Source organism: Mus caroli, unplaced genomic scaffold (assembly GCF_978045245.1).
Source record: "Mus caroli unplaced genomic scaffold, Mus_caroli_1 scaffold_3, whole genome shotgun sequence".
Taxonomy (NCBI): Eukaryota; Metazoa; Chordata; class Mammalia; order Rodentia; family Muridae; genus Mus; species Mus caroli.
Window position 1 is genome coordinate 24,752,863 of NW_028227258.1, and position 27,882 is coordinate 24,780,744.

A 27,882-nucleotide genomic window follows, 5' to 3' on the forward strand; every position below is an offset into this window, starting at 1 on the left:
TTACAGAGACAAAGTTCAGAGCCGAGATGGAAGGAAAGACCATCCAGAGCCAGCCCCACCCAAGGATCCATCCCATATACAATCATCAAACCTAGACTCTATTGTATATGCCAGAAAGATTTTGCTGACAGGACCCTGACTTAGCTCTCTCTTGTGAGGTTATACCAATGCTTGGCAAATACAGAAGTGGATGCTCACAGTCATCTATTGGATGGAACACAGGGCCCCTAATGAAGGAGTTAGAGAAAGTACCCAAGGAGCTAAAGGGGTCTGCAACCCTATAGGAGGAACAACAATATGAACTAACCAGTACCCCCCAGAGCTGTGTCTCTAGTTGCATATGTAGCAGAGGATGGCCTAGTTGGCCATCAAAGGGAGGAGAGGCCTTTGGTCTTCTGAAGATCATATACCCCAGTACAGGGGAATGCCAGGGTCAGGAAGCAGGAGTGGGTGGGTTGGGGAGCAGGGTGGGGGGAGGGTATAGGGGGCTTTGGGGATAGCATTTGAAATGTAAATGAAGCTGGGAGTGGTGGCATACGCCTTTAATCCCAGCCCTTGGGAGGCAGAGGCAGGCGAATTTCTGAGTTCGAGGCCAGCCTGGTCTACAGAGTGAGTTCCAGGCCAGCCAGCAAAAAAAACAAAAAAACCAAACAACAACAACAACAACAAAAAAAAAACCCAAAAACCGAAAAGAAAAGAAAAGAAAAGAAATGTAAATGAAGAAAATATCTAATAAAAAAATAGACATAAATTTTAACAGAAAGGTGAGCATGCTCTAGTGTGGAAGAAGACCAGTTATAAATAAGCCTTTGCTAACATGGTCCAGAGTGGAGGTGAAGCACTGCTGGCCCTAAAGCTCTGTCTGTTAGTGTGTCCCTTCCTATGTACACTGTGAATATTGCAACAGTGTCCCAAATGTTGGTTTTTTAAAAGTCCCTTAATTGCTTCAGTCTGACCAAAGGATGCTAGAGATGTGTATTTTCTTTCTAGACAGATGAATAAAGGTGGCTGGAATTGAATCCCCTTCCCTTAGGTTGGTTAAGCAATAGTAAGCAATGGTTAGACTTTAGTACATTTACTGTTTCTGGACAGGGTCTCTTTATAGATCCCTAGCTGACATCCATTTCCTTGAGAGCAGGCCACAGTAAGGGCAGAAGACAGAGCTGTAGTTCATAATGATTGTTCTCCCTCCTGTTAGTTGGTTCTAGAAGTTAAGTTTAACAAGTCTGCAGGCCACTGTTTTATGCCTGGGCCTGTCCGGTCTCTAAGTTGTCTACAATTAACAATCACAATTCAGGTTTCCTTATGCGCTGCTGGTTCCCACAGAGTTTTCTACAGAAAATTATGATTCACTACATCTGTCTGTGTATACATACAAGCTTTGGGGCAGCAGTTTAGATCTATATGGATCTAAAGAGACTTAATTTCAGGGTTTTTTTTTAAATTTGCTGTTATGTTAAAGCATATGTAAGATCCTTACCTACAGAATCAGAAATAGAAAGTAACACCACAAGTACAAACCAATGACACTTTCAGGGTGAAGCAGAACTGGTCAGTCCTTTAGTGTTCCTGTCACTGACCTCTGACTGCTCTGCCATGCCACCTGGCTGAACACTGGCTTTCTCTAGTTTATAAGTGCATACACAACTATCTATATGAATTTTAAAAATTATCTGCACAAAAACAATAATAAATTATATACAGAAAATTGGTTTTTAAAAGTACAAAAATGATAGCTGTCACTTCTGTCATGCCAATAATTTGACATGTATACACATGCAGAAAAAAAGTTCAAATTCAGTCATCTGAATGCTAATATGAACAAACCACCACTAAGTTTTCATAATGACAGAAGAGATATATTGCCAATACTTCACAGAACACTTAATTATTCTCTGCATGTATAAAGGCTGGTTATATTAGTGTTTGTTTTACTTAATTAGAAGTATGTCTTAAGCCAGCAAACATCAAATGCACTAAAATTCACTACAGTTCAGGAATCTCTGACTTGATATAAAGACATCCAAAATATGCAACCGTAAGAATTCCAGAAACACTTATTACCACGCAATAGTTAAGCTAAAAGCTGCACAGAAATCCAGTTGAAAAAGCCGACTCTGATGTGTATAGCGCTCAAAGGTCGGCAATGGGCTCTCTCAACACAACAGACTTAGAAAACATATTCTCTTGCTGATATAATTCAAACCTTCAAATAGAGGAACAAGCCATCTGTCCTCCATAACAAGGGATCAGCTCTTTACAGCAGGTTTTATTTTTTTGTTTATTTGTTTGTTTTTTGTCTGTTCTTTTTTCTTTCTCCAAAGTTTTTCTGTGTGGTTCTGACGTCCTGGGATTCAGGGACTCACTCTGTAGACCAGGCTGGCTTTCAACTCAGAGACCCAACTGTCTCTGTCTCCTGTGCATGGGGATTACAGGTGCACACTGCCACCACCTCAGCTTTACAGCTATTTTAATGAAATCTCGGTCACATCATAAGCAAGATAATTTTCTCACACCTACCTGCTCTTTAACGTTAGCGTCTGCCAGTAATTGTTTTTGCTATTTGCTTTAACTTTCCATCTGCAGACTGTTTCTTTGACACATGAATTAGAGGTTCATCATCTGACCCATCTTCAGATCCAGGCTCCTTTTGCCTTCGCTGGATCTCCCTGATTGGCTGCTTTTGGGGGTGGGGGGTGGGGTTTGCTTTTAGCAGTAGCTTTTTGTTTCCTTTTTTTAAGATGTCTTTTTTGATGGCTGATCCTCTTTATCTCAACCTTCAAAAGACTCTTCTATTTTTATCTTCATCACTGCTGGATTTACCAGACAGAATTTCAGGAAACCTGGTTTACCTTGACTTTCACTGTCCTTAAGTTTGTTTACATGCTATGTTACATGTATTGATTTACATGTCAAACCAACCTGGTCTTTCTAGAATGAAGCACACCTGATTATAATGTATAACCTTCATGTATTCCTGAATTCGGTTTGGAAATGTGTATTAAAGAGCCACTAAAATCCCAGGCTGCATAGGTATACAGGAAAGGGAGAGAGGCTTGAAAAACGATACTATGCTACTCGAATGCCTGATCTCTCCAAGACTTTTGTCAAAGACGTTTTTGGCATTGCATGACAGAATCATTTGGGTTTTTCTTTCAGTGTGTTTATATGGTGGATTATGTTGACAGATTTTCATACATTGTAACACACTGGGATAAAGCCTACTTGATCATGGTGGATGGTATTTTTGATGTATTCTTGGATTATTTTACTAAGTAGTCTTGCGTCAATGTTCATAAGGGAAATTGGTCTGAAATTCACTTTCTTTATTGAGTCTTTGTGTGGTTTAGGTATTAGGGTGGCTGTGGCTTCATAGAGCACATTTGGCAGTGTTTCTTATGTTTTCATCTTGTGGGATAGTTTGAGGAGTATTCGTATTAGCTCCTCGTTGAAAGGCTGGTAGAATCTGGGCTAAAACCATCTGGCCCTGGGCTTTTTTTTTTGGTGGGAGATTTTTAATGATTGCTTCTATTTACTTAGGGATTACAGGATTACGTAGATTGCTTGCCTGATTGTGATTTAACTTTGGTAAGTGAAATCTATCCAGAAAATAATACATTTCATTTATATTTTCCAATTTTGGGGAACACAGGCATTTCAAGAAAGGCCTGATGATTCTTTGGATCCCCTCAGTGTCTGTTGTTGTGTTTCCCTATTCATTTCTAATTTTTTCAATTTTGGATATTATCTCTCTGCCTCCATTGCTGGTGGGAATGCAAACTTGTACAATAACTGATATCAATTTGGCAGCTTTTCAGAAAATTTGGAATAGTTCTACCTCAAGATCCAGCTATACCACACCTGGGCATATACCCAAAAGATGTTCCAACAGCCCACAGGGGCACTTGATCTACAATATTCATAGCAGCTTTATTTGTAATGGCCAGAAACTGGAAGCAAACAAGATAGATGTCCCTCAACTGAAGAATGGATAAAGAAACTGTGGTTCATTCAACACAATGGAATACTACTCAGCTATTAAAAAGAAGGATGTTCATTTTCAGGCAAATTAGAACTAGAAAATATCATCCTGAGTGAGGTAACCCAGACCAAAAAGGACATACATGGTATGTACTCACTTATAATTGGATATCAGCCATAAAGTATAGGCTACAATCCACAAACTCAAAGAAGCTAAAAAACAAGGGGGGCGGCCAAGGGAGGATGCTTGAATTCCACTCAGAAGGGGAAATAAAACAGTCATCAGAGATGGATGGATGGAGGGAACTGGGTAGGAGAGGGGAAAGAAAGGTGAAGGGGGGGGGGAGTCACATATATAGGAAGAGCCAGGGAGAAAGTGCCAGGAGAGTGAATGGAAATCAGCAGCTGGTGGCAGATGGGGACATCTCTAGGATGTGCCAAAGACCTGGGATGAAGGAGTCTGCAGAGAGTCTATTAGGGTGACTCTAGCTAAGAGTCTTAGCAGCAAAGGATATGGAGCCTGAAATGGCCACCTCCTACAGCCAGGAAGGACTACCAGTGGAGGGTTAAGGACACCAACCCACCCACAAAAATGTGTCCTGCCTACAAGTGCAGGGTCGAAGATGGAGCAGAGACTGAGAAAATGGCCAACCAATGAATGGCTACCCCAACTTGAGACCTATCCCATGGGCAAACACCAATCCATGACATTATTAATGATACTCTGTTATGTCTGCAGACAGGAACCTAGTATAACTGTCCTCTGAGAGGCCTCCACCCAGCAGCTGACAGAACAGATGCAGAGACCCACAGTCAAACATTAGACAGAGTTCAGGAAATCTTGGGGAAGAGTTGCAGGAAGGATCGAGGAACCCAGAGGGGATAGAAACTCCACAGAAAGACCAACAGAGTCAACTAACCTGGACCCTTGGGGCTCCCAGAGACTGAACCACCAACCACAGAGCATGCATGGGCTGGACCTAGCCCCACCCTCACAGTTATACAGATGTAAAGCGTGGTCTTCATGCAGATCCCCCAACAACTAAAGGAGGGACTGTCCTTGACTCTGTCTGTGGATCCTGTTCCCCTAACTTGGCTGCCTTGCCTGGCCTCAGTGGGGAGGCATGTGCTGTGTCCTGCAGTGACTTGATATGCCAAGGTGCATGAGTACTCAGGGAGGCCCTCCACCTTCTCAGAGGAGAGGGAAAGTGGAGATATGGGGAGGGGCTGTCTGATGGGGGTGGAGGGGCAGGGGTTGTGATTGGAATGTAAAGTGTGGTCTCTGAGTTTCCTGCTCATTCGTTCTGCCATGCCCTTTGCTGGACCCTATCGCTTTGCTGCTTGGAGACACACATGTGTTCATTTCTGCTACTGGACCCCGGGTTACTTGGCGGGAAATCGGGTTCCCTCCCCCTTCCTTTATAACTGAGTGTCTGTCTGAAAAAAGTAAAATTGAGCTTTGATCAGAATGCTGTCTTAGCTACATTTCTTTCTCTCGTTGCCTAGCCCCTCTTCTCTTCCAGGTTTCCAAAATGCCTTTCCAGGCTAGAACCCAGGCTGTGATCTGCTGGCCGGACACAACAGTAAAGTGAATACATAAATAAATTAGTGGAAAAAAAGGAAAGCAAAAATATAGTACCAAGATGTATATTTCCAAAACAGAATCATGGAAGCTAGTAAATCTTTTCCTACAAATGTCCTTAAAACTAAATAACAGAAAATGGAAAAAAATATGGAGAAATAAGTTATTGATTTAAGTTTGACATTTCAGGGCTGATGTTGAATTCTAATTACTTCAAGTAGAGAAGCCCTACAATCCAGCCTTCAGAGGGTAACCACTGGCGATCAGTACATAATCTAACATGCAAAGGGTAACCACTGGTGGTCAGTACATTCTTCCTCTTCTTCTCTCATAACAGCCTCAGTCTAGAAACTGCCTGTGAAATAGTCAGGCTAATAGGAGTGAACAGATCTGAAGAGCTATGCACATAAAATATGACAATGGGAGTCTAGTAATTTATAGTCACATGAAGAATTTTCAAGTTCAAAGAATAGGTTAATTCATGGCCCTTAAAACACTGATATTAATAAAAAGCAAATATCAGTAATGAAAGACAAAACAATGAATAAAATTTTCTTTAAAAGTGTAATATAGCGAGAAAACACTTCCAGCCTGAGCATCGGCGGGAGACATTTTGGTTCCGGAGACTCCACCGAGACTAGTCTGCACAGGTGAGAGTGTGGACTACAGAAGCTAACAGCTTCTGGGACAGGCAGGAGCCACAGAGCTTCTGAGGCAACCCCCTTTTCGGGCTCCAGACATCTGGGCACCTTCCCTGCCAGAGAATAGGTGTCCGACCGGCCCGGGAGGGCTTTGCCTGAGAATCTGCGGGAGACATCTTGGTTCCGGGACTCCACCGAGACTAGTCTGTGCAGGTAAGAGTGTGGACTACAGAGGCTAACAGCTTCTGTGACAGGTCAAAGCAACACAGCTTATGGGGCAGGTTCTATTTTGGGCCTTCATCTTCAGTCACGAGGGAGGTCCGAACGCCAGATATCTGTGCACCTTCCCTGTAAGAGGAGAGCTTGCCTGCAGAGAGTGCTCTGACCACTGAAACTCAGAGGAGAGAACTAGTCTCCCAGGTCTGCTGATAGAGGCTAACACAATCACCTGAGGAACAAGCTCTAACCAGAGACAACTATAACAACTAGCTCCAGAGATTACCAGATGGTGAAAGGCAAATGTAAGAATCTTACTAACAGAAACCAAGACCACTCACCATCATCAGAACGCAGCACTCCCATCTCACCCAGTCCTGGGCACCCCAACACACCCGAAAAGCTAGAACCAGATTTAAAAGCATATCTCATGAGGATGGTAGAGGACATCAAGAAGGACTTTAATAACTCACTTAAAGAAATACAGGAGAACACTGCTAAACAGGTAGAAGACCTTAAAGAGGAAGCACAAAAATCCTTAAAGAATTGCAGAAAAACACGACCAAACAGGTGATGGAATTGAATAAAACCTTCCAAGACCTAAAAAGGGAAGTAGACACAATAAAGAAAACCCAAAGTGAGGCAAAACTGGAGATAGAAACCCTAGGAAAGAAATCTGGAACCATAGATGCGAGCATCAGCAACAGAATACAAGAGATGGAAGAGAGACTCTCAGGTGCAGAAGATTCCATAGAAAACATCAGCACAACAATCAAAGAAAATGCAAAATCCAAAAAGATCCTAACTCAAAACATCCAGGAAATCCAGGACACAGTGAGAAGACCAAACCTAAGGATAATAGGAGTAGATAAGAATGAAGATTTTCAACTCAAAGGACCAGCAAATATCTTCAACAAAATTATAGAAGAAAACTTCCCAAACCTAAAGAAAGAGATGCCCATGAACATACAAGAAGCCTACAGAACTCCAAATAGACTGGATCAGAAAAGAAATTCCTCACGACACATAATAATCAGAACAGCAAATGCACTAAATAAAGAGAGAATATTAAAAGCAGTAAGGGAAAAAGGTCAAGTAATATATAAAGGCAAGCCTATCAGAATTACACCAGATTTTTCACCAGAGACTATGAAAGCCAGAAGAGGCTGGACATATGTTATACAGACACTAAGAGAACACAAATGTCAGCCCAGGCTACTATACCCAGCCAAACTTTCAATTACCTTAGATGGAGAAACAAAAGTATTCCACAACAGAACCAAATTCACACATTATCTTTCCATGAATCCCGCACTTCAAAGGATAATAACAGAAAAAATCCAATACAAGTACAGAAACCACATCCTAGAAAAAGCAAGAAGGTAATCCCTCAACAAACCTAAAAGAAGACAGCCACAAAAACAGAATGCCAACTTTAACAACAAAAATAATAGGAAGCAACACTTACTTTTCCTTAATATCTCTTAATATCAATGGACTCAACTCCCCGATAAAAAGACATAGACTAACAGACTGGCTACACAAACAGGACCCAACATTTTGCTGCTTACAGGAAACACATCTCAGGGAAAAAGATAGACACTACCTCAGAATGAAAGGATGGAAAACAATTTTCCAAGCAAGTGGTCTGAAGAAACAAGTTGGAGTAGCCATTCTAATATCTAATAAAATCGACTTCCAACCCAAAGTCATCAAAAAAGAGAAGGAGGGGCACTTCATACTCATCAAAGGTAAAATCTTCCAAGAGGAACTCTCAATTCTGAATATCTATGCTCCAAATACAAGGGCAGCCACATTCAGTAAAGAAACTTTAGTGAAGCTCAAAGCACACATTGCACCTCACACAATAATAGTGGGAGACTTCAACAGACCACTTTCACCAATGGACAGATCATGGAAACAGAAACTAAACAGGGACAGAGTGAAACTAACAGGAATTATGAAACAAATGGATCTAACAGATATCTAGAGAACATTTTATCCTAAAACAAAAGGATATACCTTCTTATAAGCACCTCATGGTACCTTCTCCAAAATTGACCATATAATTGGTCACAAAACAAGCCTCAACAGATACAAAAATATTGAAATTGTCCCATGCATCCTATCAGATCACCATGGACTAAGGCTGATCTTCAATAACAAAATAAATAATAGAAAGCCAACATTCACGTGGAAACTGAACAACACTCTTCTCAATGATACCTTGGTCAAGGAAGGAACAAAGAAAGAAATTAAGGACTTTTTGGAGTTTAATGAAAATGAAGCCACAACATACCCAAACTTATGGGACACAATGAAAGCATTTCTAAAAGGAAAACTCATAGCTCTGAGTGCCTCCAAAAAGAAACTAGAGAGAGCACACCTAAAAGCTCTAGAACAAAAGGAAGCAAATTCACCCAAAAGGAGAGATGGCAGGAAATAATCAAACTCAGGGGCGAAAATCAACCAAGTGGAAACAAGAAGAACTATTCAAAGAATCAACCAAACGAGGAGCTGTTTCTTTGAGAAAATCAACAAGATAGATAAATCGTTAGCCAGACTCACTAGAGGGCACAGGGAAAGCATCCTAATTAACAAAATCAGAAATGAAAAGGGAGACATAACAACAGATCCTGAAGAAATCCAAAACACCATCAGATCCTTCTATAAAAGGCTACAGTCAAAAAAATGGAGAACCAGGATGAAATGGACAAGTTTTTAGACAGATACCAGGTACCAAAGTTAAATCAAGATCAGGTGAATGATCTAAACAGTCCTATATCCCCTAAAGAAATAGAAGCAGTCATTAATAGTCTCCCAATCAAAAAAAAAAAAAGCCCAGGACCAGATGGGTTTAGTGCAGAGTTCTATCAGACCTTCAAAGAAGATCTAATCCCAGTTCTTCACAAACTATTCCACAAAATAGAAACAGAAGGTACTCTACCCAGCTCATTCTATGAAGCCACAATTACTCTGATACCTAAACCACAAAAAGTCCCAACAAAGATAGAGAACTTCAGACCAATTTCCCTTATGAATATCGATGCAAAAATCCTCAATAAAGTTCTTGCTAACCGAATCCAAGAACACATCAAAACAATCATCCATCCTGACCAAGTAGGTTTCATGCCAAGGATGCAGGGATGGTTCAATATACAGAAATCCATTAACGTAATCCACTATATAAACAAACTCAAAGACAAAAACCACATGATCATCTCCTTAGATGCTGAGAAAGCATTTGACAAAATCCAACACCCATTCATGATAAAAGTCTTGGAAAGATCAGGAATTCAAGGCCCATACCTAAACATGATAAAAGCAATCTACAGCAAACCAGTAGCCAACATCAAAGTAAATGGTGAGAAGCTGGAAGCAATCCCACTAAAATCAGGGACTAGACAAGGCTGCCCACTTTCTCCCTACCTATTCAACATTGTACTTGAAGTCCTAGCCAGAGAAATTCGACAACAAAGGAGATCAAGGGGATACAAATTGGAAAGGAAGAAGTCAAAATATCACTTTTTGCAGATGATATGATAGTATATATAAGTGACCCTAAAAATTCCACCAGAGAACTTCTAAACCTGATAAACATCTTCAATGAAGTAGCTGGATAGAAAATTAACTCAAACAAGTCAATGGCCTTTCTGTACACAAAGGATAAACAGGCTGAGAAAGAAATTAGGGAAACAACACCCTTCTCAATAGTCACAAGTAATATAAAATACCTTGGCGTGACTCTAACTAAGGAAGTGAAAGATCTGTATGATAAGAACTTCAAGTCTCTGAAGAAAGAAATTAAAGAAGATCTCAGAAGATGGAAAGATCTCCCATGCTCATGGATTGGCAGGATCAATATAGTAAAAATGGCTATCTTGCCAAAAGCAATCTACAGATTCAATGCAATCCCCATCAAAATTCCAACTCAATTCTTCAATGAATTAGAAAGGGTAACCTGCAAATTCATCTGGAGTCACAAAAAACCTAGGATTGCAAAAACTCTGCTCAAGGATTAAAAAAACCTCTGGTGGAATCACCATGCCTGACCTAAAGCTGTACTACAGAGCAATTGTGATAAAAACTGCATGGTACTGGTATAGTGACAGACAAGTAGACCAATGGAATAGAATTGAAGACCCAGAAATGAACCCACACACCTATGGTCACTTGATCTTTGACAAGGGAACAATAACCATCCAGTGGAAAAAAGACAGCATTTTCAACAAATGGTGCTGGCACAATTGGCGGTTATCATGTAGAAGAATGCAAATTGATCCATTCCTATCTCCTTGTACTAAGGTCAAATCTAAGTGGATTAAGGAACTCCACATAAAACCAGAGACACTGAAACTTATAGAGGAGAAAGTAGGGAAAAGCCTCGAAGATATAGATACAGGGGAAAAATTCCTGAATAGAACAGCAATGGCTTGTGCTATAAGATTGAGAATCGACAAATGGGACCTCATAAAATGCAAAGCTTCTGCAAGGCAAAAGACACCGTCAACAAGACAAAAAGGCCACCAACAGATTGGGAAAGGATCTTTACCTATTCTAAATCAGATAGGGGACTAATATCCAATATATATAAAGAACTCAAGAAGGTGGACTCCAGAAAATCAAATAACCCCATTAAAAAATGGGGCTCAGAGCTAAACAAAGAATTCTCACCTGAGGAATACCAAATGCCTGAGAAGCACCTGAAAAAATGTTCAACATCCTTAATCATCAGGGAAATGCAAATCAAAACAACCCTGAGATTCCACCTCACAGCAGTCAGAATGGTTAAGATAAAAAATTCAGGTGACAGCAGATGCTGGCGAGGATGTGGAGAAAGAGCAACACTCCTCCACTGTTGGTGGGATTGCAAGCTTGTACAACCACTCTGGAAATCAGTCTGGAGGTTCCTCGGAAATTGGACATAGTACTACCAGAGGATCCCACAATACCTCTCCTGGGCATATATCCAGAAGATGTTCCAACCGGTAAGAAGGACACATGCTCCACTATGTTCATAGCAGCCTTATTTATAATAGCCAGAAGCTGGAAAGAACCCAGATGCCCCTCAACAGAGGAATGGATACAGAAAATGTGGTACATTTACACAATGGAGTACTACTCAGCTATTAAAAAGAATGAATTTATGAAATTCCTAGGCAAATGGATGGATCTTGAGGGCATCATCCTGAGTGAGGTAACCCAATCACAAAAGAACTCAAAGGATATGTACTCACTGATAAGTGGATATTAGCCCAGAAACTTAGAATACCCAAGATATAAGATACAATTTGCAAAACACATGAAACTCAAGAAGAACGAAGACCAAAGTGTGGACACTTTGCCCCTTCTTAGAATTGGGAACAAAACACCCATGGAAGGAGTTACAGAGACATAGTTTGGAGCTGACACGAAAGGATGGACCACCTAGAAACTTCCATATCCAGGGATCCATCCCATAATCAGCTTCCAAACACTGGCATCATTGCATACAGTAACAAGATTTTGCTGAAAGGACCCAGATATGGCTGTCTCTTGTGAGACTATGCCGGGGCGTAGCAAACACAGAAATGGATGCTCACAGTCAGCTATTGGATGGATCACAGGGCCCCCAATGGAGGAGCTAGAGAAAATACCCAAGGAGCTTGGGGGGATCTGCAATTCTATAGGTGGAACAACAATATGAACTAACCAGTAACACCCCGGAGCTAGTGTCTTTAGCTGCATATGAATCAGAAGATGGCCTAGTCGGCCATCAGTGGAAAGAGAGGCCCAATGGTCATGGTAACTTTATATGCCTCAGTACAGGGTAACACCAGGGCCAAGAAGTGGGAGTGGGAGGGTGAGGGAGTGGGTTGGGGAGCGTGTGGGGGACTTTTGGGATAGCATTGGAAATGTAAATGAAATAAATACCTAATTTTAAAAAAAGTGTAATATAGCAAAGAACAAATAAGAATACATGAAAAATCACATTGCAATTACTTGTGCTTCCCTATATTTAGTCTAATTTTTGTTCCTTATAGGTTATATATACCCAGTCATCAAAATCGCTGAGTTTGATCATGTAGATTCATAAAGAAATAAAAATGCTTATGAATATTTGCTAACAATAAGATACAAATTTTATATAGGCCACAGCTATTTTAAATTTGAAGACCAATGTCAAGAACCTTAGTATTGTCAGGAATATTATGACTTCCTGCTAATGAAGACCAAAAAGGAAGTTGTAAACCAGAGCCTTCAACTAACATGGTTTCTAATCCCCAATTCAACATTAAAATACATGAAAAAGACAAAAGTGGAAATCACAAGTACTACGTTGGTTTTAAAAAGGGTAAGGAAATATCTGTTCTGTCTACATATTGCTCAGATCAGAGCTTGCCATCTGAGGTGCACATCTTATACTGTTAGCCTTATCATCTGCATTTTATATTTCTCATTTTCTCCCCATGTACATTTCTTATTTGACATACCATCTGTAATTGTTTTATTTATTGTTCCTTGTGGAGGACAGTAACTATTTGTCCGTCTCTTCTTCTTTTTTGTTTCCTTCCTTTGTATTTCGGTCGTTTGTGTTTCCTTCGTTTGTGTTTCCCTTCTTCCTGCTTCCTTCCTTTCTGGTTCCTTCCTTTCTGGTTCCTTTGGTTCTGGTTCCTTTGGTTCTGGTTCCTTCAGTTCTGGTTCCTTCAGTTCTGGTTCCTCTGGCTCTGGTTCTGGTTCCACAGTTTCTTCATGAAAACTATCAGGATCTTTGGACATCTAAAGTAAAACAAAGAACTCTTTTAAGAACTGTACTCTCCATATAAGTTTATGAATGTAAACAATCACTACATTTCATTACTCCTATTATTACTGTCAACGTGGAGAACACACATCACACACTTCAGAAATAGATATCACGGGCAGGAGAGATGGCTCAACTGCTAAGAGCACTGACTTCTCTTCCAGAGGTCCTGAGTTCAATTTCCAGCAACCATACGGGAATCCGATGCCCTCTTCTGGTGTGTCTGAAGACAGCAACAGTGTACTCATATAAATAAAATAAATAAATCTTTAAAAAAAATAGCTATCACAGCAGAAGCAGCCCCATATTAATGCACCCGAGTCTCCACCATCATCATCACCATCACCATTTATAGACTGAACAAGTGAGCCTCTCCTGCAGGCTTGACAACTAAAACTGCCCTCCTGTCTCCCTCAGATTAATCACTAAAACTTTCCTGAAATGAAAACATAACTAAACTGAGAAGTTAAATATGAAAAATGATGTAGTTGAATGGAAAATGAGAAAACCAGAGGACACAGCCTCACAAATTCAAGCTTGCTCCACTAATACTTATATGCAACAGATTTTGATAGTTTATGGTTTATGTCAGCTCTTCCAATCTTTGAATGCTAATGTAATTATAAAAGTACTGATTGGTGAGATTATCTGTGGTTTGTGAGGATGCTGGGAAGCTTCTCCCAATGCAAAGAAACAATTACAACAAGAGTAGCGTTAACTTTGAGTAGTGACCTCTGTCTAGCATACTGCCATGATGGATGGATGGGAGGATACATGGATGGGAAAGGATAGATGGAGGGATGGAGAAAGGGATGGGTGGATGGAGGGATGGATGGGAGAGGGACAGATGGAAGGAGGTATGGAGGGATGGAGGAATGGATGGTTGGATGGATGGGAGAGGGGTAGAGGGAGGGATGGAGGAATGGAAGGATGGAGGAATGGAAGGATGGAGGGATGGAGGGATGGTGGGATGGGTGGGAGGATGCTATCCTTTTGAGTGTACTGTTCAAGGGAACATTATCTTTCTGTGAGAAATGTAGGAGCAGCTAGACTGCATAGACAGCGGAGGGTTTGTAGGGTTAAGTTGAATGGCTAAGGAGATTCAGACATTACTGCACTGACAACACTCTGCAGCTCTATGGGATGAAATTCTCAGACCTCATGACCAGACTGTTGCTGTTCTGGGGTAGAGGTGTTTTCTGGAGTCTCTGCAACTGCACAGATGCTAAAAGCACAGCAGATGGCTTTTATTAAGGTTGTAGAAAGTCATACAGTAAAAGTGGAGGAGCTTTGTAATTTCAGAATTTATAATAAATTCATATAGAGTAAGATGAATTCATCACAGATAATGTAATTAAAAGTACGTCACACTGCACTCTTAGCTTAAGAGTTGTAAAGTCTCTACTAAAAGAATTAACAATTTATAATTCTAATTGTAAGCAACTATCTAGTAAAACTGGAATAACGAAAGGCTTAAAAGCTTACTTTATTGTTCAAAATATATCACCATTGTTGACTTAAATTGGTGAAGCTTTCTACCACATGGAAGGAAATAAGGCCATATTTGCCTTATTCCTAACACCTACCCGATCTGGGTCCACACCAGTGTGGAACAACTCCTTTCCATCTGTTTTATCCTTTCTGCTCATCTTCTAGGACCCATTAAAGTTTAGTAGCTATTTCAAATGTATAATTCTTTTCTTTTACCAGATATCAATATTTAACAGAAATCTATATAATAAACAAAAAATCATTTAAAACAAGTAGTGTCCTGCTTTGCAGCCCGGGATCTCAGTAACTCAGGACCCTCTTGCCTCATCCTCCCAACTCCTAGGATTACAAGTGTGAGTCTTGGTTGTCATGGCAAACTTGGATTGTTGTTATTTTTGTTTGTTTGTTTTGGGTGTATATATGCAGGTGGTGTGTGTGTGTGTGTTTTATGCACTTGAGTATTAGGTACATGCATCCAGAGGCCAGAGAAGGAGGTCCGGTTTCTTCTGAGCCTCTCTCTGTGCCTTAATTCCTTGGCAGCATTTCTCAGTGATCAGGAGGCTCCCTGATTTACAAGGTCAGTTAGCTGACCAATGGGTGCCCAGGCTGTGCCTGCTTCTGCTCCCCAGTGCTGGGGCTACAAGTATATAGAGCATACTTGGTTTTCAACATGAATGCTAGTGTGAGAGCTCAGATCCTATGCTCTCACCCAGAGGGTCATCTCCCAAGATCAACACACAACTGCACAGTCTATATTACAGTGTAATTTTAAGTTTTTACCTCAACAGTTACAGATGATTGGAAACGATCATCCTTCTTGTTTGATTCTATGTCGTGCTCACTAATATTTAAGAGAAAAATAATTTGAAAGAAAAGAAAGTCTATAAATCCATATAACAACAAATTTCATTAACAACACATGTTTAAAATATTTAATACAAGTTATTACAGTCAAGTCAGATACCTTTTTTTTTTTCAAACAAAACAGAACAGAGTATGTATTTGCTTATTTATACTTTTGTTCAGAGCATGACAGAAACACAGAAGGGCGGCACATGACTTTGATTCAAACACTTGGGAGGCAGAGACAGGCAGATATCTGTGAGTTCAAGGCTAGCCCTGTCCACATAGTGAGTTCCAAGACAGCCAGGGATACAAAAAACAAATAAACAAACAAACAAACAAAAACAAAAAACCTCCCTATTCTCAAAAACATAATAGACAAGCAAAATCTACTCCTTTTAAAGTTATTTGTGCAAAAATAACTTTTTGTGCAAAACTTTTAATTCTTTCAGGGTTTCAAGGTCCATTTTCTTTAATTTTTAAAATTTATTTTATGTGTGAAAATAATTTTTCTGCATGTATATCTGCACCACATGCATACAGTACGCACAAAGGCCAGAAAGGCCTGTTAGATCTTCTGGGACCATAATTACAGTAGCTGTGAGCTGCCATAGAGTACTGGAAACTGAACCTCGTCCTCTGGAAGGGAAATGAGTGCACTTAATGGCCAATACCACAAGTCAGATACCTTTAATAAAAATCTAAATATTCACTTAAAGCCAGTGAGATGGTTCAGTGAGTAAGGTCACCAGGCCGCCAAGTCCAGAGACTTGAGTTCCCTGGGAATCACACAGGACAAGGAAAGAACTGATTCCCACAAGTTATTTCCTATGTGTGCTATGACACACACACACACACACACACACACCACAGAGAGAGCGGGGAAGGGAGAGGAAGAGTGTGAGAGGGAGAGGGAGAGGGAGAGAGAGAAAGAGAGGGGGAATTTTAAATATCCGCTTAGAGTTATTAATCAAAGCCATGAACCCAAGTTTTAATTTTTTATTACATTTATTTATTCATGTGTGTGTGAGGGTTGGAGGACCACTGATGGGATTCAGTTCTCTTCCATGTGAGTCCCAGGGATGAACTCAGGTCGTCCGGATTGGTGGCAAATGCCCCTATTGGCTAAGCTGTCTCACTGTCCCCAAGAGCCTCAGTGGAGAAATGTATTACTTCTCACCAATTTCATAATAACGGGCAATATATTGAAAGCACGTGGGAGATCATCAGTTCTTTATTTTAGTCACTAACTAGTGTGTCTGACTTAATCTCCACCACTATCTATTTCATTTTCAATTTCAAGCCTCCGTGAGACTTCAAGAAAATTTAAAATGAAAGCTGGAGGAACACTCACACAGGATATGAGGAAGTTTCTCTTTCACAATGGACCAAAAGAAGAGAAAGCTAAGCTATTGGTCAGGTGGACTACTTGGGAGAGAGTGCTGGTCTACAGTGTGGCCAAAACAGATGGAGGAACAGAGACCTAGAATAGCCTAGAATGAAGGAGGCATGTCACATTGACTGACCTAGTCTGGAGCAGCTTGAAACTGAGACGTTTTCCCACAACACAAGAAAAATATAACCCCACTATGCCAGGAACATCTGAAATTCTGCAGCTGGGGACTCCAACTGCCCTCCTGGACATTGACCATGGTGTGGGGATCTGCTGGGATACCACCACTGTATTAGCCAGTGAAGCTCAATTCCTACTGTACACTCCTCAACCAAGACTTTTGTTGCAGAGCCCTGCTGATCCTAAACCTACCTGTATCCACCTGGTGCTGCAGTGTATCAAATGCCACATCTATTGCAGTTTTCTGGAGCAGCCACCTCACCCACTGACATTTAAGTAGCCCCCTCCCTGCTGCATCCCAAATACACCATACTTGCCTGTTGCTGGATTAGAACTGCCCCACACAGGCAGTTGATGTATATGGGTATACTGTCCTGCTTTTCTGGCTAGCCATATATTTCCTGCCTGGGCCCGTCACATCAAGCCCTGCAGTCACACATCCTAGGGAAACTGCTGGGAGCTGTGCTCTTGGGGCTGCACAAGCCACATAGAGTCATTAGCAAATGTTCTGCCATGAGATCTCAAAGGATCCCAATAGATTTGACCCACAAAGTTCCTTTTCAGGGCAATCCAAAGTGAAAGACGAAGGACAAAGAAACAATTCTAAAAACAGAAATTTACAATCAGTAACACATACATGAGGCAATTTCTACTTGATGAAAAACAGGTTTACCAGTAGAAATTTTACAGGCCAAGATGACATGTTCATGTCCCTAAGAGCAAAAAGGGGTCAAGCTGGATATGATTGATACACAGCTGCTGTTCCAGCACTTGGAAGACTGAGACAGGAGGGTCACAAGTTTCAGGAGAGCTTGGGCTACACAGCAAGACCCTGTCTCAAAAACAAGCAACTACTGTCAAGAATATTATAATCAGTCAGCGCTCCAGAAGTCAAATATTTCTCAGACAACTAAAAACTCAGGAAATTCACTACCACAGATTGATGTTACTTACGCCCCATACCTCCTAAGCGCTTAAGGGATCCTATGTATAGAAATAAAAGGTATATATCATCGTTAAAATACATAAAAGTAGACAATGCCTTAGTAAAGGAGACACACAAAAGAGAACGTTACCAAATCTTATCAATATAGAATACAACCAAACAACAAAGATAACATGAGACAAAAAAAAAAGAATAAAGGATATGTAAAACAATCAGAAATTGATAAAAGCAAGTCTTTATCCATTAATAATTGTCGTTGGTCCTCCGAGCTGGCCGAAGCACGAACAACACAGACACCACAGCGGGTTCACGCAGCAACTTTACTTCGGGCTTTTTCTTTTACAGCTCTCTTCCCCAGGAGCTTCTTCTTAGGGCAAGGGCTAAACTACTCCTATATTCTACTTCTGGCTTCTACCTAGGGCAAGGGCTAAACAACTCTCTACTGATGCCTATTCACCTCCTTCTAGCTCCACACCACCTCATCCAATCAGAATTCACAGACACTCCAGGCACGAGCTTAGGTCGTTCACAGAGAGGCTGACAGGTCTGGATCACCAGGAACTGTCCAGCCTGGCAGGCAGCCCACGCATGCAGCCTCACTGTGCATGCTCGGGCAAGGCAGTAAACAAGTGGGTTTCACGGGGCCTGCAGCTGCACCTGCTTCCCACAAATAATTAAATAGATTAAATTTCTAGGTTATAAGTTTTATACTAAACACACACACACACACAAATAGACAAAGAAAACCAATGGCCCAAAGACATACTGCTCACAAGAAACTCAATTCATTAGTGATGACTCCAGGCTTGGAAGTAAAGAGATTGGAGAAGATATTTTTCTCAAGTTAAAAACCAAGTTACCAAATAATACCAAATTATACACTTCAAGACAAAAATTGCAATGAGACACAGAGGTAAGCATGTAAGGATTAAGAGCTAATTGTAAAAGGAGGCTGTTATTGTAAATGTACATAGACTCGAGGCTTGAATACCCAATCATAGAACGCTTCCAGTAAATGCTGGGAGCTCTACTCTCCACTCACATAAAGATAAGCCTCAGTTAGAAACTTAACAATTGGCCAGGTGTGGTGGCCTTTAATCCCAGTCAGCATTCAAAGGCAGAGGCAGGTAGATCTCTGAGTCCAAGGCCAGTCTGGTCTATAAAGTGAGTTCCCAGGACATCCAAGGCTATAATACAGAGAAACCCTGTTCTGGAAAACAAACAACAATTTAAAGGAAAGAAACTTCAAAAGTAAACAAACATGAAATTTATAGAATATTTCATTCAATGCATGAAAAATACTCATTATTTTCATAAGCATATGTGATATTCCTGAGGATATGTTAGGCCATAAAACAAACTTCAACAAATTCAAAAGGTAGAAACCACAGCAAATACTGTCTATAAACACAATGAACTAAATCTAGAAAGCAGTAAGAAGACTGCTGAGGTTTTGTTTTTTGCTATGTATTGTAATGCTAAGTCCATCTTAAAGACCTGGTTGACCCAGAGATGAAAGAGTCTGTATGTAGACCCAAGTGACAATATTTGACCTTGCCCCCAAGTTATTTCTGATTGGTAAAAAAAGATGGAGGAGGGGGTTGGAGGAGACCTCAAGGAGAAAGAGAAGAGAAGACTCCATGGGTTAAAGAGTCAAGAAAACATGGACCTGAGAGCTGGCTAGTTGGAGTTAAGAGCAGCCTAGATGAAACATAGTAAGTAAAAACTCCGGGGTTATCAATTGGAAAGTAGATTCTAACAGCATAGAGGATAGATATCTGCCAGCTCTAGTACCTATTAAGGCTTATTTAATCCCACTCCTTTTAATAGCTGCTATTACAAACTGTTTAGAGTAATTAATTAATGCAAGTTAATAGTCAATAAAACTTGTAGGCATGTTTGCCACTAGTCTGGATTATCACAGAAATATACATCCTGGGTTGTACAGATAATAGGTAGCTGGAGACAGGCATTCTTTGCTTGTTCAGCTATGCTATGAATAAATATATGGTCTCAAAAGAGATCCACAGAATATGACATTTAAGGTTATTTTATTATTAAAGATCTTGTAACTATGAGTCATATTTGCTCCTGACAGTACTATCATTCCACTTCAAAGATGATGATGAGTATCAATACCTACATGTGGAGTTGTCTCAATTGTGGCAAGCTAGCCACTGGGCAAGAAATGCCCTAAGTTTATCTGAAGACAAAATGCTGTCCAAAAGGACAAATGGATGCAGGATACTTGACTGCTAAATTCTGCGAAGATAAGCTAGTCCTTCATAATTCCTGCCAAGACAGAATAAACTAATCCTTATAAGTCCTGGTTCTCTTAAGGTCTGTCAGATGTTCTGGGCCATAAGGCTGAAGATAGAAGCTCCAATATCATAAGGAATATTGAGGACTGTCCCCGGGGTAAGCTATCTCTGTCATTTCTATGATTTTTGGAAGCCAGGTCCCTGTGCTTCCTACATATAATATTTATTCCTTTTCAGATTTCTGATGGGATTAAAGACTAGATAGTTATAGTCTCACTATTAAACTTAAATTGTTTAGTATTTAAGATATTCTTAAGATGGTAATACAAGTTAAGATTAAATACAAAATTCTAACTCACCAAGATAGGATAGATGATAAAATACTTTAAACTGCCAAACATAATGGGCTATACATTATACATACATATCATACTTCATAATTGTTATAACTGTATCCAATTTATATCTGAGGGAAAAGGAGCCTTTTATTGGACTAAAAAGGAGAACTGTTGACAGTTGGTCTTTTGCTGTGTATTGTAATGCTAAGTGCAGGCCTAAAGACCTGGTTGCACCAGAGACAAAGGAGTCTGCACCTAGACCCAAGTGACCCTATGTGACCTTGACCCAAGTTATTTCTGAATAGTAAATAAAGATGCCTACAACCTATAGCTGGGCAGAATTGAGATAGATGAGGCTTGGTGTTTGGAGAAGGGGTGGAGTTGGAGGAGACAGAGAAGAGAGGAAATGAGGAGAAGACACTATGAGTTGGGTGTCAAGAAAACATAACCCTGAGGCCAACTGGAGCTTAGAGCAGCCCAGATGAAACATAGTAAGTAATAACTCAGTGTTATTGATATAAACATGGATTCTAACAGCATAGAGGATAGGTATCTGCCCAGCTCTTCTGCTGATTAAGGCTTATTGTAAATATAAAGGTTGTGTGTGTCTTTTATCTGGAAACTAAATGGTCAAAGGCAGGGTAGAAAACCTGGATCGGAACTAAAAATTTCTACAACAGAGGAGTTTTAACTTTTTAGATTTATTTTTATTATTTTAAGTTATGCTGTATGTATGTGTATCTTCATATGGGTTTGTGCATGTGTGTGCATGTGTCTGCAGCGGCTAGAGATGTTAGGTTTCTCCTAGAGCTGGAGTTGTTCTGACATGAGTGACCAAAACAAATATGCATAATTACAGCCATCTCATGTTCACCAAAGATACTATACTGGCTGGTTTTGAGTGTCAACTTGACAGAAGCTGGAGTTATCACAGAGAAAGGAGCTTAAGGTGAGGAAATGTCTCCAGGAGATCCAGCTGTCAGGTATTTTCTCAATTAGTGATCAAGGATGGGAGAGCCCCTTGTGGGTGGTGCCATCCTGGGCTGGTAGTCCTGGGTTCTACAAGAAAGCAAGCTGAGCAAGCCAGGAGAAGCAATCCAGTAAGAAACATCCCTCCATGGCCTCTGCATCAGCTCCTGCTTTCTGACCTGCTTGAGTTCTAGTCCTGCCTTCCTTTGGTGATGAACAGCAATGTGGGAAGTATAAGCTGAATAAACCCTTTCCTCCCCAACTTGCTTCTTGGTCATGATGTTTGTGCAGGAATGGAAACACAGACTAAGACAGATACCAAACACGCTCACTGGAGAAAAGACAGTATCTACAACAAATGGTGCTGAGAAAACTAGATGTCCACAAGTAAAAGAATGAAATTAGATCTGTGTATATAATCTTGCACAAAACCCAAAAATCACTAAACTAAGAACCTAAATGTGAAGCTGGAAACACTGAAACCATCAGAAGAAAACAGGCAAACCCTGCAGGATACAGGTGTGGGGAAAGGCGTTCTGAACAGGACCCCATTTGCCCAGGAACTAAAGCCAACAATTGATAAGGGAGACCTCATAAAACCAAAAGGCTTCTGCATAGCTAAAGAAACAATTTTGTGAAGAGGAAGCCCACTGAACTGGAGTCATTCTGCCAGCTACACATCTGACAGAGGATTAATATATAAAGTAAAAAAAAAAAAAAAAAAAAAAGTTAACCCATTCAAAAATGGGTTTGGGATCTGAACAGAGAGTTGTCAAAAGAAAAATAAAAAAGAAAGTTCCCATTTTCCCACATCTTCTCCAGCATTTATTGTTTCGGTTTGTTTATTTTTATCTTTGCCATTCTGACTAGGGTATGATGAAATTGGGCGGCTTTGCTTTGTTTTGCATTTCCCTAATTATTAGGGATGATGAACATTTTTGAGATATTTCTTAGCTATTTACTCCTCAAATAGGAAGGAAGCTTTCAGGCCAGAGCCAGATCAAGTCCTCAAGGCACTGCACTTGAAGTACATGGAGTCTTCAGCAACAGGGACTCAACGTCCACCTCTGGGATGCAACCACAGGCAAGAGCAATCGCCTGTGGTGTTTTGGAAGTCTCTTGGACAACACCGATCAACAACTTAAACAGAGGGCTTCTCGTGACTGCTCTTGCGGTTTTTGTTAGATAGTGCTCAGGGGGAAGCACTGTTATCCCAGATGGGAAATTAATATATATATATATATATATATATATATATATATATATATACACACACACACACACACACACATGGGCACACTTACTTATATTAATTAAATGTAGTTTGAGGTAGATAGAGTATATGATGGTGTATAAATTTTCCCCTGATTACTAGGGCTGATGAACAATTTTTGAGTTGCAGGTCCTCATCCTTACACTGAAAATGTTATATGCTCACTGAGGCATCTCTCCAGCTGCTACCTTCTTTGGAGCCAGAGTCTCTCATTGAGGGGCTCACCCACTGGTTAGAATGGCTGGCCACCTGTCTTTATCCTGGCAGTGCTAGGATTATGGACACAGCCCATGATGCCTGGCATATGTAGGCGACAGGGATCCAAATTCAGTTTCTTTTGTTTGTACAACAGGTGATTTATAGACTAAACCATCTTCCTAGCTTCTGTATGTACCTCTTACAGGCATGGTAACAATGAAAATGGAAAATGAATTTCCCACAATGGAAATGGAAAATGAATTTCCCACATGCAATAGTAAGGTTTTTTGTTTTGTTTGTGGGTCCTTTTTTGGTACTGTTGCACAATGACAGGTGGCCTTCCTAGGTGCTACGTGCATATCTCCATCAACCAATCTGATCTTTCACAGGGTATGAGGTACTATATGAAAAAGTATTCATGTCACCGGGCTCTGTTTCTAACTATTAAACATACAACAACAGAAGGACAATTATTTAGCATTCTTTTTGATGGTATTCAAATCCCTTAACCTACCTCATCTTTAAGGAGTTTGTCTGCAGTCTTAAGATATCTTACGTTTCAGTAGGGAACTTTAAAACTTAAAGGTGACAAGCTTTTATGGCATCTTAATAGGGAAGAATTCCAAGAAGAGCGCCACCACAGAGCACCGTCAGGACTCCGGAGAGCGCAGTGTCTGACACACTGTGTGTGCAATTACAGTCCTTAATCCTTAAAAAGCATTGGTGTTGAGTGCTGGTCCGCTGCAATAAAGCCAAGAGGAATCCCGGTCAGGGGTGTGGGGGAAGGAATGAGAGCCTTCCGGAAATCAGAGACCAATCCTGGAACACATCTGCAATTACAGGTGCACGTGAAGGTTCACCTCTCCGGATTCACGATTTGTACAAATACCATCTGCCCAGTGGGTTAATTTTGCTGTCAGTCGTGATGGAAAGATCTCTTCTTTCTTATTTGCAAGAACTGCTGAGAGAAGGAAACAACAGAGGCTTGCATTGAGGGAGGAAAGAAACCAGGAAGAGATGGAAGAGGGCTTCCACTATGATGGAGCCATGTGAGAGCGCTCCCTTAAAGGGAAGGGAGGAGGCCTTCCTTGGCTAAGGACAGGGAGGTGACAGCAGGAAGGTACCCAAGGGCCTGGAGCAGAAGAATGGAGAAAACTGGGCGTACCTACACTTCCTTTAGCAACTCTCACCCGCTCAGGGACCAGCAACCGTCGTCGCGTGCAGGACGTCAGGAGAGCCAAGGACCCAACCTCCAGGACGGAAACTGGGCTGGGATTTACCGGAAGCAGAAGGGCGGGGCCAGGGCGGTGCTCTTAATGGACTTCCTGTCTGAGAACTTTTATTTTTTTCCTAGTAAACGAGGCAGGGTCTCTCAAATGTTTAACCACATGGATTTTATTTTAATATTTTAATCCTACTTCAAGGCCAATGTCTTTTCATTTTGTTTTGTTTTTAAAGCAGGTTTCACTAGCAGCCTGCTTCAGTCTCCCAAGGCCTGGGATATAGGTGTCTTCACCATATTAGGACTATTGGCTACAAACATAACTCTTGATCAGGTGGTTATAACGATCACTGTTTTCATTTATTTATCTTTCTAGTTAGTCGAATTACATAGGCATTCTTAGGCAGTGCCAACAACTCACCTCTGTCAATACCCAACACACATCCCTGAAGAACAGATATAGTGTTATTTACAAACACGAATTAATAGTTAAAACGGAACATTTGAGAGCATCATGTAATTGTGATTGTCCTAAACATGACAGTCAAGACTTAACATGCTATAGAATATATGCTGTATGTGGGAATTTATATAGCTTTTTTTAATTAAAAAACCTATTTCCCATAATCGTGGATGGCAAGGTGAATTGAATTCAGAAAGGTACTGTAAAGAGAAAATGATGTAAAATGAAATGTTAATCTTGTAGAAAGACAAACACTTAAATTGAAGGAAACATCTAAAGTCTTGTCTTTACTTGAAACAATGTTTATTATGTCTACTGTTCCTCCTCGTTGGGGTCTGGAACTATATTATTACATTTCTAGTGTGTAGGCAGATTTGCAAACAAAAAAAAATTTTTTTTAAGATTTATTCATTATATCTAAGTACACTGTAGCTGTCTTCAGACATCACCAGAAGAGGGTGTCAGATCTCATTATGGGTGGTTGTGAGCCACCATGTGGTTGCTGGGATTTGAACTCAGGACCTCCAGAAGAGCAGTCAGTGCTCTTAACTGCTGAGCCATCTCTCCAACCTGCAAACAAGGATTTTAAAGTGCAAAAATAATCATTGAAGGGCCGTAAGATAAACCATTAGATTCTGTTCTTCCTCATAGAGACTCCACTCAGGGCCCTTAATCTCCTGGTTTGCAAACTCTCAGAAGAGACTTATAAATTAAAACTTGAAATGAGAGTATAATGATAAAGGCCAAGCAGGAGCCCCATGAGCGACAGGTGACATAGAGAAATAGAAAAAAACTAATCTCAGAGCAGAAAGTCCTGGGATGAGTAGTGTTCACAGGGGATATTGTAGCCTTGCCCTGACAAATATCCCCCTCCTCATTCTTTCTGGAACCCACACATCTCTACCCATGTGGTCCATATGAGGCTGTGTCCCTTCCCCGTGCTCTGACCATGCTTCAGAGATGAGGACAGCTCAGGCAGTGGGGCCAGCGTCTTCCCTTTGTCACAGAGAAGATGTTACACAGGAATGTTAACTCCTACCTAGTGAGTAGAAATCACTGTGAAAGGGTTCTTAAGTCTGGACCAAAAGTAAAAAATAAAAATTTGTGACTCCCAGGAAAAAAATCTAAAGGAGAATTAAGTGGCACAGAGCACAGCACAACCTCACTATGAGAAGAAAATGATCCAACTGCAATTTGATAGCCACGTCATTGGCATAGCTGGATGTAAGTATTTTCCTGCAAGCTAGGCCAATAGAGCCCCCTGTTTAAAAACAGAAAAGCTTTCCTTCTCAGCACCAAGTGAGTGCTTAGTAATTGCCCCATAAAGACCCTCACACCTGAACTGGACCTGAAAGATCTTCTGTGCAATAACAGATGTTTGGGGAAATGATTCTGCATCCTTCAGATTATGAAAAAAAGACATAGCACAAATTCAGGGTTTTCATTAAAAGGAATGCTATACTAAAAAATTATTACTCAAGAAGATAGGCTCAGATATTCACAAAACTAATTGAAGTGCATGATTTCTCAACAGAGGCAGTGAAATGCTTTAGTTATTTTTTAATTATGTTCATAGAAATATTTTAAGTATAAATACTAAACGACTTTGTTCTAGAGAAAGTTCAATAGAGGTATTAATAATTTGCTTGTGATATTGAGTATTGGGGATAGCAAAATAAAGGAAGCGTCCTGAAACAGTATGCTTTTCCAAGTCACTGAAGGTCACAGGTCAATAGGATAATAGAAGTTGGGAACATATTTTGAAACTCCTAAGCCCTTCTTGTTCAGGCATACTCTGATCCCAGAGCTGCATTCCGAACTCCTGGAGGATGGAAATGGTATGTAATTCACATTTGTATCTCCTGTGCCTGCTTAGCTCAGAGAAGACTTGCAGATGTCTGCTGAACCTTCAAACCTTTCATTCAGAAGTGAATCGGTAATCCAGCACCCACGAGAGGACCATGCAGCACCTGTATCTGCTAAGGGGCGGGGCCATCTCAGACGGAAAACAGAGTAGACCTGGGCCAGGCTTCTGCCGGTGCTGGTTTCTTTGCTGGGATGCTAAAGCCCCTTGCCATTAATGTATTGGTGCAGTGAATCTCACATGAGTCTGGAGCAAGTCAACAATAGTATGACAAGAAGCTGATGCGGGGCAAGTCAAAAAGTCACAGCTCCTTCAGGCATGATGGCTCAAGTCTTTAATCTCAGGACTCAGGAGGCAGAGGCCAGGGATCTCTGTGACTTACTCGCCAATCTGGTCTACGTAACAAATTCCAGGCCAGCCAGAGCTATAAAATGAGGCTCTGCCAATACATACATACATACTATAATCTCAGCTCAAGTTCTTTGAGCAGGCACAATGCTGTCGAGTGTATATATCACACACATCGGATGATTTGTGGCCTCTTGAGGACTGTCTGAAACTTTGAGGACTAAAACAAAAACAAGGCAAACCCAGTCCTAACTAGCAGTAACACACGCATAGCACACTCCGCTACTACCACCTGGTTCTTCACCTCTCCCTGCTCACATATGCACCACTGTACTCCATTCTACGTCACCAGGCAGAATTTGGTTTGAAAAACTTTACTGAGAATTTTTTATCATCTGTGTTCACCAGGAAGAATGACTGATAATTCTTCTCCCTCTCTTTCCCCTAAAGACTGGATTCACACATGATGTCCAGCATTCTCCCAGCTAAGCTGCATCCCCAGCCCCACCCCTCTTATTTTTATCTGTCTGTCTATCTGTCTTGCTATGATTTCTATTTTCTTTTTTTACATTTTATTTATTTATTTACTTATTATATGTTTTATTTATTTATTTATTTATTTATTATATGTAAGTACACTGTAGCTGTTTTCAGACACTCCAGAAGAGAGCATCAGATTTTTTGTTACGGATGGTTGCGAGCCACCATGTGGTTGCTGGGATTTGAACTCAGGACCTTTGGAAGAGCAGTCAGCTCTCTTAACCGTTGAGCCATCTCACCAGCCCCTCTATTTTCTTTTTTAAAACATTTCTTCTTATTTTTTTTAACAATAGCTGAGTAGTACTGTATAGAGGTTTATCTGTTCACCTATGGAAAGATATTTTGATTG

The 27,882-nt window shown here is 40.6% G+C and overlaps 1 protein-coding gene across 3 annotated transcripts in view; it reads right to left on the minus strand.

The window, feature by feature from the left end:
- The window catches only part of LOC110291092 (sodium/hydrogen exchanger 9B1), a 54,893-nt gene extending 30,567 nt beyond the window's left edge, over nt 1–24,326 (minus strand). For 2 of the 3 annotated variants that reach the window (XM_021158039.3, XM_029475316.2), the window contains exons 1-4: nt 24,262–24,326; nt 23,611–24,057; nt 15,476–15,536; nt 12,894–13,179 (exon numbers count right to left, since the gene is read on the minus strand). In XM_021158039.3, coding sequence (XP_021013698.1) covers nt 12,894–13,179; nt 15,476–15,536; nt 23,611–23,615 — 352 coding nt within the window. In that variant the 5' untranslated portion in view covers nt 23,616–24,057; nt 24,262–24,326. The remainder of the gene's footprint in view (nt 1–12,893; nt 13,180–15,475; nt 15,537–23,610; nt 24,058–24,261) is intronic. The other variant, XM_021158040.2, reaches the window with a different exon arrangement.
- Nucleotides 24,327–27,882: the final 3,556 nt, after the last annotated feature.